Below are 19123 nucleotides of genomic sequence, written 5' to 3' on the forward strand. Positions count from 1 at the left end.
TTACAGAGACAAACATGACCAACCTCTCACCTATAAATGAGTCTACTAATGTGTGTGTGTGTGTATGTGTTGACCTTACATGCCCTCTCATCTCACCCGTTGCACTTCTGACCTTTTACCAGACCAGAGGCTCATCCTTATGTGTAATAACCTAACTGAAACTATATGTACTATGTTGAATAAATGTTTTAATCAAGAACCTCTACTAAGAGCTTAGTAAAAGAATATAAAAGTATAACAGACAATTTGAATAACCTAGTAATTCAAATAGCCTCGTCTAACCTGCTCAGAATAACTTAGACTCTGCTTTCACTTCTGCAAACTCTCTGCAACTTCCTGTCAGGCTGCAACTTAGTCTTTCTAAAAGACACACACTGTTTAAACCTCTGAATACAATATCAATGCTGCAGATTATATTATTAATGCAATGGTAATGATGATGATTATTTAACAATAGCAGTAAAATAATTTCCCTGCTCCACAATATCTCTAAAATCAGAAACATCCTGTCCCAGAGTTATGTTGAAAAACTATGCCTCATAGTACCATATCATCCCAAAAGTGCAATTTGACTGCTGGCTAGGGATGGGTACCGATATCTGACATAAACGGTAGTAACCAGACCAAAAAGCAACGCACATTTCGGTGCTTTATTTCGGTGCTTTTTTTTTTCTTTCCTGAATTCCACCATGGCCGGTCCCAAGCCCGGATGAGAAAGGAGGAGGGTTGGGCGTTGGGCTAGCAACTCGACCCCATAAAAACTTTTACCGCTACGGAAACGACAAGAGAGAAATATCGAATACGAGATGTTAGCGGTGAAGAGCGCCGTCTGATGACTTGGAACGTCAGAACTTTAGTCCAGAGTGGACGGTTAGCACAAGTGCTGCGCGAGTTTGAGCGATACATGTTGGACATCTTGGGCCTGAGCGAGGTAAGATGGACTGGAAATGGGCGAACGAGTGGCAGCCGCACTGGTCAGTTGGCGACCAGTCTCTGAACAACTGATCGTGGCAAGATTTATCTCCACCCATGAGAAAACCACTGTGACTGAAGTTTGTGCTCCGACCGAGGACGCCGATGACATGGACAAGGACGCCTTCTACGACGAGCTTCAAATGGTTCTGGACGAGGTGCACCGGCATGACATCGTCATACTCGTGCGACTTCAACGCAGAGATTGGACCTGATCGAAATGGCTTTGAGCAGATGATTGGCCCGCATGGATCGGCCGCGAATACAAATGACAATGGCCTGCGATTGACTAGTTTCTGTGCGGCAAACAATCTCTGCGTCGGGAACTCATACTTTCGTCATAAGCAAATTCACAAGAAGACGTGGAAAAGCCCTGGTGGTCTAACAGCAAATGAGATCAACTACATTTGCATATCGAGGCGATGGAGGTCAGCTACTGCTGACGTAGTCACTCGACGCGGCGCGGATGTTGGGTCTGACCACTATCTTGTTATGGCAAAGCTCCAGTTGCGGCTCAAACGAACAAGACAAGATGCTTGCCGCGTACGCCCTTTCGATGTTGCCAAGCTCAAGGATTGCGATTTCCGCAACCGATATAACGCTGAGATCCGAAATCGCTTTGCCATCTTGAATCAGTTACTAATTACTGATTACTTCCCCAAAAACGTAATCCCGTTACTTTACTGATTAGGGAGCAGCAGCCGTTCTTCTCTCGGCGAGTAGCTTAATGTTGTCTGTGTGTAATTTACGTTGAGTAGGCTAACCACGTTATTAAATTAATGCATGTAAGGTGAACTAGCAAACACAGTCATAGTTACATGCGGCTGTCTTCTTGTTTGATGGCAGATACTCCTTTAACCCTGGCCAAAAAGGCTAAAATTACCAAAGAAAAAGTGGACGAAATTCATAGGGCAGCGACAAAATTTATAGACAAAGATCTCCATCCATTTTCAACGGTGGAGTAACCATAAAACAAAAGACTGCTAAAAATAAAAACATAAGAGGTTTTTGGACAACGTTTGTGTTCTCCATTCTTTAAGCACCAGTTCTAGCACCGTTTGAGCACTGGCACCGTTTCAAAAGTACCGGTTTGGCACTAGTATTGGATAGAGATGGACCGATCCAATATTACGTATCGGTATCGGTCTGATACTGACCTAAATTACTGGATCGGATATCGGAGAAAAATAAAAAATGTAATCCGATCCATTAAATATCACGAAAGCACCTCACAAAACTTGCAACACGCCGTAACTCACCTCAGAATGTTAGCACGTCGGAGCAGTATGCATCACGTGATAGAGCAGCACGTTTAAGCTTGATCAGCTGTTGTTAGAATGTATTTAATATTACTTTCTACTCGAGGATCTTTTTCTACGTAGCTGACGCTGGTAACTGTGCAGGGGCGGATATAGCAAAGTTTAGCCAGGGGGGCCGATAGGGCATTAACAGGGAAAAGGGGGCACAAAGACATACTTTTCTTTCTTATTCTCATTTAAAATGTCTAGCTTTTAATAAATAATTATCTGACACCCAAAGTTTTAATTTGATGCAAAATGAATAGAAGTCCATTACTGTATATAGTGACTATTAAGTCTAATATATATACCCTAGTAAGCTATAGTACTTTTTCCTTTGGGAAGGTACCATCTGTGCAGTCTGCAATTTTGTTGAAGAAAGATGTTGAATCTATTTAATATTTCTTGAAAAATAATTGATTTCTGTGCATTTTTTTTCACACTGCATCAAATTAAGGTTGATTACGTCAATTAAGCATCATGAGGTGGAGCGTGAGGGGTGGTTCCCTATTTTTTATTTATTTATTTTTGTTGTTGCTGGGAGTTGGAACCCTATTAGTTAGGTTGCTTAATATTTATGCTAAGTACTCTTTAAAATACCAGAATAGGGAGGATGGTGTAGGTTTAAGTTTATTAGATTGATCAGTATTGCTGAACTATGACATTTTTTTTTGCATACAGGTATAACAGAATAGCTTTAGTGTAGTTGTTGTTTTAAACTTGAGTATGAACTTATACAAAATGCAGCAAGATATTTAAAAAACAGTTTTGTTGATTAAAAAACACTATATCGGATTCATATCGGTATCGGCAGATATCCAAATTTATGATATCGGTATCGGTATCGGACATAAAAAAGTGGTATCGTGCCATCTCTAGTATTGGATAAAACCTAAACGATACTCATCCCTACTGCTTGCTTGTGGTTCAATACACCTAGACTATTTTCAAGATTAGGCTTAAAACTTTACTTTTTGATAAAGCATATAGTTAGAACTGGATCAGGTGACCCCAAATCCTCCCTTAGTTAAACTGCAATAGGTCTCGGCTGCTTGAGCCTTCCCATGTTTCACGGAATGTTTCTTTTTCCTTCACATTTTTTACTCGCTGTATGTTTATACACTACTTTGCGCTGAATCGTTACTTGTTATTAATCTCTAGCTCTCTTTCACATATTGCCCCCCCACACACACACACACACACACCCCCAGAGACTGGTTCTGCTGGAGGTTTCTTCCTGTTAAAAAGGAGCCTCTCCTTCACACTGTTGCCAGAGTGTGCTTGCTTAGAGAGGGGGTCATCTGCTTGTTTGGGTCTTTTCAGGGGTTTTTTGTATTATTGTAGGGTCTTTACCTTACAATATAAAGTGCCTTGAAGCAACTGGTAAAAAATGTAATGTAATGTAATGAATTGAACTGAACTGAACTGAACTGAACTGAATTGAATTGAAATGAATTGAATGGGCTGGAGACTGCTTGCTCAGTGTCTCAGACCTGGAGGAAAAAAAAGTCAAAATGAACTAATACTGAGTATGACATATCTATCACCCACCTGGCTCTCATTCAGAGTTTCTTTCTGACTTCTCTAATGGTAAGCTCTGTATCCAGGCTGACAAATACCAAAAGTTCTGTTGAAACAAATAATCTTTTAACGTTTTCTTGAAAAAAAAAAGTATGAATTATTTTGCAAATAGAATTTTAAGAATTAGAGAAAAATATTTTTTTTAACAATCTCACAGGTTTATAATTATGTACAGCAAACAGATTTTCTCTCTTGAACTCCCTCCACAGCCGTGGCTCCAGGGTAAGGGTCCAGTAACACTGTGCAACTGAACTGCTTCCTCTCACCTCTGACCAATTTGCCTTAGAAGACCCTACCGGGGGGAGATAAAGCTCCCTGACAACATAGCCATTGGGATCACTGGAAACTATAAACCAGTCCACCACAATAAGGTGCCAATTCACTGAGATGTTTCTGGCGGGGCACAGCCCAAAGAAACGGCATGACCTGATCTCCTGTAGGCCCACCAACACCAAAGTGTCTCTTCATTAATTACTTTTTCATTTACTATGTACTTACACATTGCATTTAATCATTACTTAGTATTGGTCCCTGGCTGACAGTTTGTTTTTTGTCCTGCCTTCCTCCCATCACAGATGTTTTCCCCTCCCTGAACATAGCTCTGTCAGTTTTCTTTCTAGTAAAAACGAGTTTTCACTCCCTGCTCTTTTAAATTGCTTGCTCATAGGGTGTTATTTTATTGTTGAGGTTTTCTTTTTTTATTGTCTTTACCTTACTATATAAAGTGCCTTAAGGTAACTGCTGGTGCTATATGAATAAAATTGAATTGAATTAAGTTTGGTTTATTAGGTTATTAACATGGAAAACTGAAACAGGCAATTTTCCATTTAATACTCCCGATTCTTATTATCAAACATGTAATAACAAATGTGATTACACATGAACTACGAAATTTGGTAACAAGCTTTATCATTGGTGGGATTGTTGGAAAGCAACAATTCTAGTACAATTATTGCTTTGGTTATTCTGTTTCTTCTTCTTCTTAATAATAATAATAATAATAATAATAACATCATTTGCCAGCTAGCCAGTCTCACACAGTTTGTTTTAGGCAAGCCATTCACACCTCAAAATAATCAGCTTGATCATGCGCTACATGATTCAATTCAGAACAACACAACCACAGCACAAAGTAGGGGACAAGTAGAAGTCACATCCATACACAATGGACCCCAGTCCAACACAATGCAATACAGAGTCTGGGATGTAAGGAGGCTCCTGCACTGTTTGGGTAGCATTTACTCCCTATTGTTGTGATACAAACTCCAGTAATAAAATGAGGTTACTTCTAGATTACTGTCACTAATTTGAAAAAAATCTTCCAAAGGCTACGTTATCACATTATAGCATATAGATTATCATATTGTTACTAAAATTACTCAAATAAAAATACTATATAACTATAATATATAAAATATAAAATTTTTGCCTCATAGACATTGTTATTTTACTTGCCATTCATGATCACTATTTATTATTTCACTAATTAAATTTCAGTTTCTTTAAATTTAAAAATCCATAGTTGATACTCCGCTTCCTGTTCAGTAACATCTTGATAATTTCCTAGAAATAAATTGTAATTTTTTATTATTTTCTCCCTACTTAAAAATTAATACCCCACTATTATAATGTTAGTTCTAATTTGTAATATAAAGTCCAGCTGAAAATATTTTACAAGAAGAGAACACAGACATGGAAACACTGTAGAGGTTACACTCAAGACTTGATCAACCACCACTGGATAGGGGCACGCCCTCTTGAAGAAAACAAAAAAGAAAAAAAAACAGCCTTTGTCAAAATACCTATATAAACCAGTAAAACTCTCTTACACTCATATACAAACCACTGACATCAGGCAGGGATGGAGACAGCGGGTCTTACAATTGGTCTGATATTAGCAGTGTATTTTTTTCAGCTGAACTCAGTTATTGTGTTGGCTGTGTGCCTAGATTGTCTGAATTATAGGAATAGGTTTACAGCAGCTCATGCTGGTACACTGGTTTCATCTGTGAACTGTAAGCTCCAGGGTAGCACTCGTCTGCCAGCATTCTCAATGGATGGAGATTTTATTATTGGGGGATCGTTCTCCCTTCATGCCTACATGGATACATTTTATAACAACTACTCTAGCATACCAAAGCCTGTGAAATGCAAAGGGAGGTCAGTAACAGTGAGATATGTGTGATAACAACATATTGGATTGTATAATGGGGGATTAAAGTTGACATGTATTGTGTTTAAAGGTGCTGAATTATCTCTGTGTCGCACCAAAAACAAATGTAAAGCAATAATGCTGGATAATTTGCAATTTTTCATTTAATTTTAAGTTTTATTCCAGTTTTAAAAGCTTCATAAATTAAAGTGTGTTAAGCAACAGTTTCATAAGTGTCAACCCAGAAAACAAAAGATAAATTCCAGTAGTTATCTGACAGTGGTTCAATCCTCCAAAATGTCCTTCATATGTAGCCTTGTAGCCTTAATTCTAACACTTGCTTGACTGTCTACAGCATTGACACCCGTGGGCTGCACTTCTCACGTGCAATGATCTTTGCCATAGAAGAGATTAATAACAACACAGACCTGCTACCTGGAATCAAGCTTGGATACCAGATCTATGATTCATGTGCATTAGTGCCTGTTGCAGTGCATGTGGCATTTCAGTTTCTAAATAGCTTCGACCCTGTGTTTTCCACTGGTAACAATTGTTCTCAGTCTGGTATGGTGATGGCTGTTGTCGGGGACTCTGGGTCTACACCATCCATCAGCATTTCACGTCTCATAAGTCCCTTTAACATTCCTCAAGTATGTATTTTTTTTAATTTTGGCACAAAATTTACATCTCCATAAAATTTGAATGCACAGTTATTTAATGAGTAGCACTGTTTTTTTGTTTTGTTTTAGGTTAGCCACTTTGCCACATGTGCTTGCTTGTCTGACAAGCAGCAGTACCCAAATTTCTTCAGAACAATTCCCAGTGACCAGTTTCAAGCTGAATCACTAGCCAAGCTGGTAAAACACTTTGGCTGGACTTGGATAGGTGCTGTTCGGTCAGATTCGGATTATGGAAATAATGGCATGGCTTCTTTTCTCCAAGCAGCACAGAAAGAGGGGATCTGTGTGGAATACTCTGTATCTTTCTATCGGACAGACCCACAGAGCAGAATTCAGAAAGTAGCAGATGTTATCCGCAGGTTTCTATATCACAGATATAACATGTGGATTATTGTATGTGTTGAAATTAGGTTCCTTTTTTAAGTAATATTTCATGTCATATCATGAGACAGTCAAAAAATGTTTTTAATGCTTTATGTTGTATCTCAAGGTCTAAAGCTTTAGTTGTTGTGGCATTTGCATCTTTTGGAGACATGAAGATCCTGTTGGAGGAGCTTTCACGTGAGCCTTTCCCAACTCGCCAGTGGATAGGCAGTGAATCATGGGTAACCAACACAGAATTAACGAGGTTCAGTTTCTGTGCTGGGGCCATTGGATTTGGTATTCCGAAGTCTGCAATCCCAGGTCTCAGAGAATTCCTGCTGAATCTCTCTTTCTCTGAAGTGGCTGCTTCGTCAGTGCTCACTGAGTTTTGGGAGGATGCATTCAACTGTAGACTGAAAAAAAGTAAGAAAGTTTTCTTGCTTACAGAAAAACATCTAATTTGTAAGATTTATCAAAATAAAAAGTATGAAATCTAGATCAAAGTTCAGTGGTGAAAAGATATGTTTATGTTTGTTCATTTTTCTGTAGGTGCTGCTACTGTAGACGAGAAAGTTTGTGATGGAAATGAAGACATACAGAATCTACAAAGCCAATACACTGACACGTCTCAGCTCAGAATTACTAACATGGTGTACAAGGCTGTGTATGCAATAGCACATGCCATTCATAATGCAGTGTGTCATGGAAAAAATGTCACAACTCAGTGTGACAAACTAACCAACTTAGAGCCCAAACAGGTAAGATTAAACGTATATGTTAATGTCATTGTCTTTTATTATTTCTGATCTCACATGGATGACGTGTAATATTACTATTAATTTTTAAAATATCAAACTTTTTTTATTTCTTTTCTTTCTGTCTTAACTCATCCTTTCAGGTTTTAACTGAACTGAAGAAAGTAAATTTTTCCCAAAATGGTTATGATGTGTCTTTTAATGCTAATGGGGATCCTGTGGCTATCTATGAGCTGGTAAACTGGCAAAACCACGAGAGTGGCAACACTGAGATAGTAACTGTAGGACTGTATGATGCGTCACTACCAGTGGGCAAGGAGTTTAGAATTAACAGAAACATAAACTGGATGGAAGATAGCACAAAAGTAATGAGTCAAGAATCTATATAATTAAATTCAATGAGTATGAAATCCTTATAGCTGTGCAGAAAATATTTACATCTATTACACTTCCTTTATGTCTTTGACAGGTGCCAGTGTCAGTGTGCACTGACAGTTGTCCTCCAGGAACTCGTAAAGTACTGCAGAAAGGAAAACCCATCTGCTGCTATGATTGTATACTGTGTCCTGAGGGAGAGATTAATAATATTACAGGTAAAACTGAATGATGATTATTATCAATATCTGTAAAATTGAATAAAATAAAAAAAGAATCTCTCTTTTTCTTTTTAAAAAAAATGTATTTCTTTGATTTAGATTCAGCTGATTGTTTACCCTGCCACAAAGAGTTCTGGCCTAACTCAAAGAGAGACACCTGTATCCCTAAACCCATAGAGTTTCTTTCATTTCAAGACATCCTTGGAATCATCCTGGCCACATTCTCAGTTCTGGGTGCCTTACTGGCCATTATCACCGCAGGTGTATTCTTTTATCACAGGACATCTCCAATTGTCCGAGCCAACAACTCTGAGCTGAGCTTCCTGCTGCTCATCTCTCTCACTCTGTGTTTTTTATGTTCATTAACTTTCATTGGAGCACCATCTGAGTGGTCCTGCATGCTGCGCCACACTGCATTTGGGATCACCTTTGTGCTCTGTATCTCCTGTGTACTTGGGAAAACTATAGTGGTTTTAATGGCTTTTAAAGCGACACTTCCAGGTAGTAATGTGATAAAATGGTTTGGTCCTCCACAACAAAGAATGACTGTTATGTGTTTCACCTTTATTCAGATTTTAATATGTACTATTTGGTTGGTAGTGAGCCCTCCCTTTGCAATAAAAAATCTAACCACATACAAGGAGAAAATCATCCTGGAATGTGCATTAGGCTCTGCTATTGGCTTCTGGGTTGTGCTCGGTTATATAGGCATACTTGCTGCCTTTTGCTTTGTTTTAGCTGTTTTAGCTCGCAAATTACCTGATAATTTCAATGAAGCCAAGCTTATCACCTTCAGCATGCTGATATTTTGTGCAGTGTGGATCACCTTTATCCCAGCATATGTCAGCTCTCCTGGAAAATTTACAGTGGTTGTGGAAATATTTGCCATTCTGGCCTCCAGCTTTGGACTAATGCTGTGTATATTTGCCCCAAAGTGTTTTATCATATTGTTTAAACCTGAGAAGAACACGAAAAAATATTTAATGAGAAAAAATCAGTCATAGTATATTAATAATTAAAAAATTCTTAATATTGCAATTGTGAACTGAAATTGTGCTTTTTGTACTTACATGCCAATAGTTAAATTATTTATTATTCATATGTGTAACTCTTTAATATGTGAATGTTTTATTGTGATTTAAGCACATAAATAAATGATGGTAATGGTGGTAATACATTTATTTATTTATTGGCGCCTTTAAAGACCCTCAAGGTCCCCTTAATTAGTACAATAAAAACACAAGGTAAATGAAAAATAAAAAAAACAAGTATGAAAGTATAACGGTGTGTTCACACCGAACGCGATGGACGCGAATAAAACGCCCCAAACGCCCCTAATTTGACGCGTGTACATTCGCGTCTCAACGCGTGTCCAAGAAAAATCCACGAGAAATGTGGGAGGAATGTGGGAGGGAGTTGTGCCAGACCGGTATCTTTGCAAGATGGCAGCTATCGAGCTAGCGCTTGAAGAGAGAGTCTCCCTTCTCTATGTACTGTGGAGAGCAGAGCAGCAGCGTAAAAGACGTCCTCGCCGTACCTGGGTCCATCAGGTCCTCCAGAGGCATGAGCAGTTTGGTGAGTTTCACCACTTGCTCCAGGAGCTGCGCCTGGATGACGGCCGATTCCAGCGCTATCACCGTCATTCACTCGGCCAGTTTGAGGACCTGCTTTCCCTCGTCGGTCCCAGCATCGCCCGCCTAGACACCAACTACAGGCGCTCAATCCCACCTGCAGAGCGCCTGTCCGTCTGCCTGAGGTTAGTAAAACTATTTAATACGGTAGTCCTTTATTGATATCTGTGCTAATATGCTAATCCATCCAGTTATACACTCCTAACATGGATGTGCTATGCTAACAGTGAATGCTCTCGGTGTTTACTGAAAGCAAACTGTGGTACAGAGACGACTCTTTATAATATTTCTAGTGATACTCAGAAGGTCTCATCAAGTCCCGATTTAATTCGATTTATGCTGTTATCAGTGTTTGAATGATAGCATGGCTGTGGTGTCACATCAATGTATGCGCTCGGTGTTTGCTGATATCAAACTGTAGCACTAGGACCACTGAGTTAACCTTTGTAGTGATACTCACTCCTTTTTATTTAGACCTGGTTTAATTCTGGGATAGTTGAATATTTGTATATAATCCCTGCAGCTGTCAGACTCTATAGCAGGGGTCACCAACCTTTATTAAAACAGAGTTAGATAAAACTGAACAGTTTGGTTCATCTTTAGTTACATGGTTCTATCTTGATAAGCTGTCTTATCACAGATTAATTTTTCAAAAATATTAATGATTTAAGCAAGGAAAGGGCTACATGTCAACACACAACTCTTTATTTCTATTAATGTCTCACTTCATTCCTACCTGATTGACATGTTTAGGAATTATGAGTGATTGGCTCACTGTAGTTGTGAAAGTTGCTACCAATCAAATTATGATATGTTAAAGTTAAAACAAAACACAACTGTTTTAGATATTATCTAATATACATTTTGTAATTATCCTTATAATTACAAAAAGTTTTATGTAAGATTCATGTTTTGTGATTTAAATCTGACATCACAAAAGTATTTTGGAATTTGAATAATGTATTTTGTAACTGCAGTACACATAATACTGATTTTGAACAATTTTGTCCAGGTTCCTTGTCACCGGGGACTCCTTCAGGACCATCGCGTTCAGTTTCAGAGTCGGTGTGTCCACAGTGAGCCAGATCACCCCCCAGGCAGCGACGTCCATCTGGGACTGTCTAGTGGACGACTTCATGGCTGTGCCTTCACCTGGAGACTGGCGGTCCATCACAGAGGGATTCCAGGAGCGCTGGAACTTTCCTCTGTGCTGTGCAGCTCTGGATGGGAAGCACGTCCAGACAAAGGCACCCCATATATCATATAGGAGACACACACATTGATATACACTAAATATTCATTTCATTTCTTTTTTGTGGTGCCCAAATTGATGCACCTGCTTGATTTTGTTTAAAAAATTATTGCACACTTTCTGTAAATCCAGTAAACTTCTTTTCACTTCTCAAATATCACTGTGTGTGTCTCCTGTATGATATTTAACTGACATTTTTTATTGTAACAACCAACGATTTATACAGGAAAATAATGTCTATTAACAAGGTTGCCCAAACTTCTGCATCCCACTGTATCAGTATATTTTGTCATTAGTATAATATGAAATAAATTCTACATGTGTCAAGTTGTGTGCCAACATTTGCTGTGTAGTAGAACTGAGACATTAGTCATTATAAACATTTATTTGAAATAATATTAAAAGTCTCAAACAGAAAAACATTAAACATAAATATATAAAATATAAGAATTTACAGAGAGACAGGAATAAAAAGGACCAGCTGCTCTCCAGAGCAGGAACAAGGCTGAGGAGGAAATGCTCCATTGGAGACTGGTGTGGCCTCTTCAGGGACACCAGGATGGCCAGCTCCACCGCCGATGGACCGTCCTGGGACCCGTCCCTCATCTGCCTCGGAGCCGTCCTCCTCTGTGGGCCTGTAAAACAGCACAAAACACAAAGAAATGAGAAGGCTGCTACTAGATTTTAATTTCAACATTGAAAAAAAAAAAAACAATAACAGGATATAATCAGATTGGTTGTAGATATTTAGTAAAGGTGATCACAAGGGAATCCCACCGACTAAAAAGGTATCAGTGCTTGCTGTACATATCTGTGGGTGCAGCAGCAGGAGCTCAGGGACTGGGGATGCTCTGCTGCAGAATCAGTTGGTTCTATCAATACAGTATTAAATGTTAACAGGTTGGATATAATAATCGTAGAGTAGACAGTGGTCCCTCATTTATTGCAGGGGTTCTCAGAATAACTAGCCCCTGGTCACAGTTCTCACAATTGATTCTCAAAGTGCAAACCTTTGTAGATTGCAAAACGTAAAAGTATTATTATGCCGCGGTTTGTCTTCATCTGCCCGCCACTTTCGTGCGCCTTTTTCCCTCACGGTGCAGGTGTCTATTTCCGAATGAGGCTCATAGTTATGGGTGTTTTTGTGCTGTTTTTTCTATTGGACGCGATGGTTATCAAAACTAAACGTGATAAATTTGGCAAGCGCAGGAGATTTGTCAATCAGGCTGCAGAATGCAATGCTGTACTGTGCAATAAAAAATCAGCGAAAAAGCAAAGCAGTGACGGATGAACAGCGGGACCACTGTGTGCTGTTTATTAATAAACAATAAAATATATTCCTAAATGATAACATGCATAAAAGCAGAACGGTATTTGTACGTCAGTGGGAAAATAGCGGTGGCTTGCTAGCTTTTGTGCGGCTTCCCCGGGTCAGTGAAAACTTTCAAAAGAGAAATGAATGAACTTACCAGGTTGCCCGATCTCTTCACATATCTTCCTCCAAGCTCGGTCCTTTTTATTCCTGTCTCGGTACTGAAAGCAGCTGGTGTTGTACAGCTCCGAGTTGTTTGCTACCGCATTGATTAGCCTTCCCCTCCATTGAAGTATGAAAGGCTTTGGCTGGATCTGCCCCTTTGACCTAGGTCACAGCCACGTCACCAGGCTCCTGATTGGTTGTTGCGGCGCGATTTGACGCTGGAGTTCAGCTTTTTCCAACTCGAGCGGTAGACGCGAAACGCGCGTATGCACAAAATGCAACACAAAAACTCACGCGCGTGGTTTTATTCGCGAGTCAAACGCGCCAGACGCGCTACACTGACGCGCGTTTCACGCGTTTTGGCGTTTTCGCGACGCAAATCTGCTTCCGAATTTTCGCGGGACCTGCAATCGCGCGTCGTTGCGCCTTTCCATTGACTTTACATGTAAACCTGACGCTCCATTCGCGTCCATCGCGTTCGGTGTGAACACACCGTAAAAGCAAGTATAAAAGTAAACACGGTAAAAAATCGACTAAGATGGAATCATGATGTAGGGTATTCAGTTTTTAAATAGATGAGTTTTAAGACATGATTTAAGAGTGGAGAGAGCGTTTGTAGTCCGGAAACCTGATGGAAGTGCATTCCAAAGTCTCGGGCCAGAACAACTAAAGGCTCTGAGTAGTCAGGAGAGCAGGTGGAACAGACAAAAGGGAAGCTGAAGAAGACTGCAGTGTACAAGGGGGTGAGTATGTATGGAGAAGATCAGACAAATTTGGGGGAGCGAGGTTATGCAGTCGTGAGCTCTCAGAATTGGCTCTCTGAGCAAAAGAATGACAACACCACGGAACGCAAGTTTGATACCATCATGGGGAAGCTCGTGGTTCTCCAACGGGAGATTGAGAGACCAGTGTCAGAGTGTTAAAGAACAGCTTTGAAATTCTCATGAGTTGTTGCAAAAGAAAAATTACCATCATAATCCGGCTACCCCTTCGGCGCCAGCTGTGGGCTCAAGGCTAAGGCCGAACAAAAACTCCCTGATAATGACTGTGTTGAGTCTGTTCCTTCCCATTCCATGCAAGGCCACCTGGGTTGGCTGGAAGACTGTTTACTTAGCCTGGCAGGGCGAAGGGCACTATCTCAGCTGAACTATGGACACGCACACACATACATATACTGATTCTGATAAGCACTCACTGACGCATCACCCTCCTCCCCGGATCCAACGCCACCTCCAACGCTTACCTCCCCTCTGATGTGGACATCGGGTCAACTGGAGGCGCAGTCAAAGATTGCAGCGGTCCCAGATCAGATGTACACACTGGAACACTTTCCCATGTTGCTTGTCTGTGTTTATTGTGTTATGGTGTGTTGATACCTGTGCATTCCTGTATTATCCTTTTGTGTTACACATTTCGATGTTTTTTTCCTCGCTACCTAGCCTGACCTGTCTCCCCAATGTGATGTTTGTGTATTGTATGCAGTGTTGGTCAAGTTACTTGAAAAAAGTAATCAGTAACTAATTACTGATTACTTCCCCAAAAAGTAATCCCGTTACTTTACTGATTACTTATTTTCAAAAGTAATTAATTACTTAGTTACTTAGTTACTTTTTAAAAACACGATTTACAACCTGAAGAGGTGATAAAGCGATAGATCTTTCAGCCCAATTCTACTTTTTCTACATAATCCATCATACAAAATGTAATCAAATGGAAAATTCTCTTTTTTTTAACTTGTTTTATCAGTTTTAATCTTTTAACTTTATGCATCAAGCAAAAATTTAATTATATGCAACATTCTCTGACTTGAATAAATTAGTTTAACATTTAAACCTATTTTCTGCACATTCCAGCACATAAAATAAAATATTTTTTGTGTTTACACTCACTCTTTCAAATAGATGCAAGTAAAACACAGCAGAAAATAAATAAAGTCAAAGACTCAGCGGTCCTGTTGCTCTATTTTCGCCTGTAAAGCAGTACAGCGGTAGGCAGAGGTTTACCCTGGTGCAGGTGTGCCGCGGTCAGTTGAAGAATCCACGAGTTTCTCTGTGAATTTCCCATTACGTCGTTGCGCACTCGGTGCTTGCTTGGAAGTTTAGGGGTTTTTTTTCGCTGGTTTTATCAGAATCAGAAAGGGTTTTATTGCCAAATGTTGAGCGGGTTTACAACATTAGGAAATTGCTGCGGTGCTTCAGTGCAAACATACTGTTATAAATTAAGCTTAAATAGACATGAAAATAAAAATGAGAATAAGAATTAAAAATGCTAAGTAGATAGATATATACATGATATATACATGAGTGCAGGTGGTGATCAGTGCCAAACATGGAATGATGCAGTGAACACAGCGTAGGGTCATGTGTTAGTGGTGGGAACAGTCATACGGTTATTGTTCATGTGTTCAACAGCAGAGGGGAAGAAACTGTTCTTATGGCGAGAGGTTCTGGTGCGAATGGACCGGAGCCTCCTGCCTGAGGGGAGCAGGTCAAACAGACTGTGTCCAGGGTGAGAAGGGTCAGCTGTGATCCGAGCTGCACGCCCCATTGTCCTGGAGGTGTACAGGTCCTGCAGAGATGGAAGTCTGCAGCCAATCACCTTCTCAGCAGAGCGCAAAACACGCTGCAGTCTCTGTTTGTCCCTGATAGTGGCTCCAGCGTACCACACGGTGATGGAGGAGGTGAGGATGGACTCGATGATTGCAGTGTAGAATTGCATCATCGTCCGTGTTGGCAGGTTGAATTTCTTCAGCTGCCTCAGGAAGTACATCCTCTGCTGGGCTTTCTTAATGACGGAGGTGATGGTGGGCTCCCACTTCAGGTCCTGGGTGATGGTGGTACCCAGGAAGCGGAATGAGTCCACAGAGGTGATGGGGGTGTCAGTCAGGATGGTGGGGGGGGAGTGGGGCTGTGTGCTTCCTGAAGTCCACAATAATCTCCACTGTCTTCTGGGCATTCAGCACCAGGTTGTTGTGGCTGCACCAGGACACCAGACGTTCAACCTCCCTCCTGTAGGCAGACTCATCCCCGTCCGAGATGAGTCCAATAACGGTGGTGTCATCTGCAAACTTGATTAACTTGACAGACTGGTGGGTGGAGGTGCAGCAGTTGGTATACAGGGAGAAGAGCAGGGGAGAAAGAACACAGCCCTGAGGGGAGCCGGTGCTGATGGTCCGGGAGTCCGAGACATTCTTTCCCAGCTTCACATGCTGTTTCCTGTCCGTCAGGAAGTCAGTGATCCACCGGCAGATGGGATCAGGCACATTCATCTGGGAAAGCTTGCCTTGGAGATGGTCTGGAAGGATGGTATTGAAGGCAGAGCTGAAGTCCACAAACAGGATCCTGGCGTAGGTTCCTGGGGAGTCCAGATGCTGCAGGATGAAGTGTAGGGCCATGTTGATGGCGTCATCTACAGACCTGTTGGCTCTGTATGCAAACTGCAGGGGGTCCAGGAGGGGGGCCATGAGGGTCTTGAGATAGGAGAGAACCAGGCGCTCAAAAGACTTCATGACCACAGATGTCAGAGCCACGGGTCTGTAGTCATTTAGTCCAGTGATCCTAGGTTTCTTGGGGACAGGGATTATAGTAGAGGACTTGAAGCAGGCAGGCACATGACATGCCTGCAGTGAGGAGTTGAAAATGCCAGAAAACACTGGGGCCAGCTCGTTTGCACAGTGTCTGAGGGTGGCAGGAGACACACCGTCTGGGCCGGGAGCTTTTTGAGCATTCAGACTCTTAAACTGCTTCCTCACACCTTCTTCATGAATATGAAGAGTTGTGGTGGGAGGAGGTGGTGTGAAATCCTCTTTTGTGTGGGGTGAGGAGGGGGGTGTTGTAGGTGAAGTGTTTGAAGGTGGTGATGGCTCTATGGAGGGGGTAGAGGTGGGGGAATGAGTGTCCAAAGTGTCTCTTATTGTTGGGGCCGTTGCAGGTGTGAAGGCTGCCTGATGGCTCGTCAAAACGGCAGTAAAAGTCGTTGAGGGTGTTGGCCAAGAGCAAGTCATCAGTGGAGTGGGGGGTTTTAGGCTTGTAGTTGGTGATATTCCTAAAACCTTTCCACACAGAGGCCAAGTCATTCACTGAGATCTGCTGCTGCATCTTCTCAGAGTGCTAGTGTTTAGCAATGTCCACTTCTTTAGTGAACCTGTACTTGGCCTCTCTGTAGCAGTCCCTGTCTCCGCTTCTGAACGCCTTTCTCTTTTCCAGCCACAGCTTTTTGAGTTTAGGAGAAAACCAGGGTTTGTCATTGTTATAACTCACCCTGGTGTGTGATGGCACAATGCTGTCCTCACAGAAGTGGATATAGGAGGTGACAGTGTCCGTAAACCACCGTTATGGTGGTTTTATTTTTTTTTGTACAGTAGGAGACTAACACTGAATAAAACTAATTTATGATCTGAAAAATGCATGTCCAATACAGCACAGTTCTTCAGGATGACACCAGTGCAGCAGAGAAGATCCAAAATATGTCATTTGGAGTGTGTGCAAATAGCCATATATTGGTGTAAGTCGAAATTGTTCAGACAGGATATAAAATCTCTTGTGGATGAATTTGATGTGCTGTCCATGTCAATATCAAAATCTCCCAGCAGTAGTATATTTATTTGGAGATATGAGTAGAATTTCAGAAAGATAGTCAGAAAAGTATGTTAAAAAGTCAAAGTTGGGTTTATGATAGATGGTAAATAGCAACTAAAAGTGTGGGAATTGGGCCATTAATTTGTTTGATAATGGATTGAATAGAGGAATAGGCAGGAGCAGAAAGACAAGATACCTTATACCTCATCCGTGTGTCCAGACCCACATCCAGACACACGGGGTTGGCAGGTGTAAACAAATCCAGGCAGAGTGGTGATATTGAGTTTGGCGAAATCATTTGGACACTGCCAAGTCTCTGTTAGAAAGTCAAGTTGTAATTGGCCTCGCTAGAAGTGTGACTAGCTGTCCAAACAGCTCCGTTCCCTGTGGGGGCCCCACAGGGAACGGTTCTGGCTCCGTTCCTCTTCACCATCTACACTGCAGACTTCTCCCACAATTCCACCCAGTGCTTCCTGCAGAAGTTCTCTGATGACTCTGCAATAGTCGGCCTCATCACTGATGGGGACGACAAGGAGTACAGAGGTCTGACCCAAGACTTTGTGGACTGGTGCCAGCTGAACTACCTCCAGATCAACGCCGGTAAAACCAAGGAACTGGTGGTAGACTTCCGCAGGCACAAGCATTCTCCACTGCAACCACTGAACATCCAAGGTATGGACATTGAGGCTGTGGACAGCTACAGGTACCTTGGTGTTCATCTGAACAATAGACTGGACTGTACTCATAACTCAGACGCCCTCTATAGGAAAGGGCAGAGCAGGCTGTACCTGCTGCGGAGACTCAGGTCATTTGGAGTGGAGGGCCCACTCCTGAAGACCTTCTATGACTCTGTTGTGGCTTCTGCTATCTTTTATGGTGTGGTCTGCTGGGGCGGCAGCATCTCTGCTGGGGACAGGAAGAGACTGAACAGGGTGATCCGAAGGGCCAGCTCTGTTCTAGGATGCCCTCTGGACCCAGTGGAGGTGGTGAGTGACAGGAGAACGGCGGCTAAGCTGTCATCCCTGTTGGACAACATCTCCCACCCCATGCAGCAGACTGTGACAGCACTGAGCAGCTCCTTCAGTGGGAGACTGCGGCACCCACGGTGTGGGTCAGAGAGATTTCGCAGGTCTTTCCTCCCTACTGCTGTCAGACTCCATAATAAAGACTTTAACTGATCAAGCACACACATCCATACATATGCAATAATACTAAGTGCAATAATCCTTTCTGTCATCGTTGTATTTTTACTCAGTTGTATATAGTATTTGTATTTGTATTCTATTTTTATCTTATTGTATATTTATTTTATTTTATTCTACTGTATATAGTATTTTATTTTATTCTATTCTGTACAGTTGTGTACTGTATTTATTCTTATTGTATTCTAATTTTTGCCTCATAACTTTTGCACTGTCCACTTCCTGCTGTGACAAAACAAATTTCCCACGTGTGGGACTAATAAAGGTTATCTTATCTTATCTTATCTTAAACATGAACCCAGGAACTAGATATTTGGCAAAGTCGGTTGGCTCGGGGCATGGTCACGGTGAGCACAATTGGATTTATATGGTGTCTGAACAAGAGGGGTAAAGTCTTTGTAGCTGGTGGATAGGGGCTTGTACAGTTCATTATGAGAAGCAGCACAGTTTGTTTTGTTTCCTCCTTTTACAGCAATTTCTTGAAAGGCAGGTGCAGGGTCTTTGTATTTAGTTTTTACTGGGGCTGTTGATTCGGCTGCACTGATAGCTGTTTGTTCCAAAACATACTCTGCAGTGTGTTCTTGGAT

At 41.4% G+C, this 19123-nt stretch overlaps 2 protein-coding genes and 1 long non-coding RNA gene across 3 annotated transcripts; 2 read left to right on the forward strand and 1 right to left on the reverse strand.

Annotated features, from left to right (window-relative positions):
- The first annotated feature begins 5812 nt into the window (after positions 1 to 5812).
- LOC113036695 (extracellular calcium-sensing receptor-like) lies at positions 5813 to 9598 on the forward strand. The gene is made up of 8 exons (XM_080288949.1): positions 5813 to 6011; positions 6359 to 6653; positions 6753 to 7042; positions 7174 to 7454; positions 7596 to 7804; positions 7945 to 8166; positions 8271 to 8394; positions 8497 to 9598. Exons 1-8 carry the CDS (start codon positions 5905 to 5907, stop codon positions 9399 to 9401), a joined length of 2433 nt encoding a protein of 810 aa, XP_080145075.1. The 5' UTR covers positions 5813 to 5904; the 3' UTR covers positions 9402 to 9598.
- A 198-nt stretch (positions 9599 to 9796) lies between these two features.
- LOC145420142 (uncharacterized) lies at positions 9797 to 11607 on the forward strand. The gene is made up of 2 exons (XM_080288952.1): positions 9797 to 10153; positions 11041 to 11607. The coding sequence occupies exons 1-2, from the start codon at positions 9801 to 9803 to the stop codon at positions 11309 to 11311; spliced, it is 624 nt and encodes a 207-aa protein (XP_080145078.1). The 5' UTR covers positions 9797 to 9800; the 3' UTR covers positions 11312 to 11607.
- Positions 11608 to 11650: 43 nt separating this feature from the next.
- LOC145420144 (uncharacterized) lies at positions 11651 to 13155 on the reverse strand. The gene is made up of 2 exons (XR_013901437.1): positions 12750 to 13155; positions 11651 to 11915 (listed from the first exon to the last, which is right to left on the reverse strand). It is a non-coding gene; the product is annotated as an uncharacterized LOC145420144 (long non-coding RNA).
- Between the last annotated feature and the right edge of the window lie 5968 nt (positions 13156 to 19123).

The sequence above is a fragment of the Astatotilapia calliptera genome, chromosome 14 (assembly GCF_964374335.1).
Source record: "Astatotilapia calliptera chromosome 14, fAstCal68.1, whole genome shotgun sequence".
Taxonomy (NCBI): Eukaryota; Metazoa; Chordata; class Actinopteri; order Cichliformes; family Cichlidae; genus Astatotilapia; species Astatotilapia calliptera.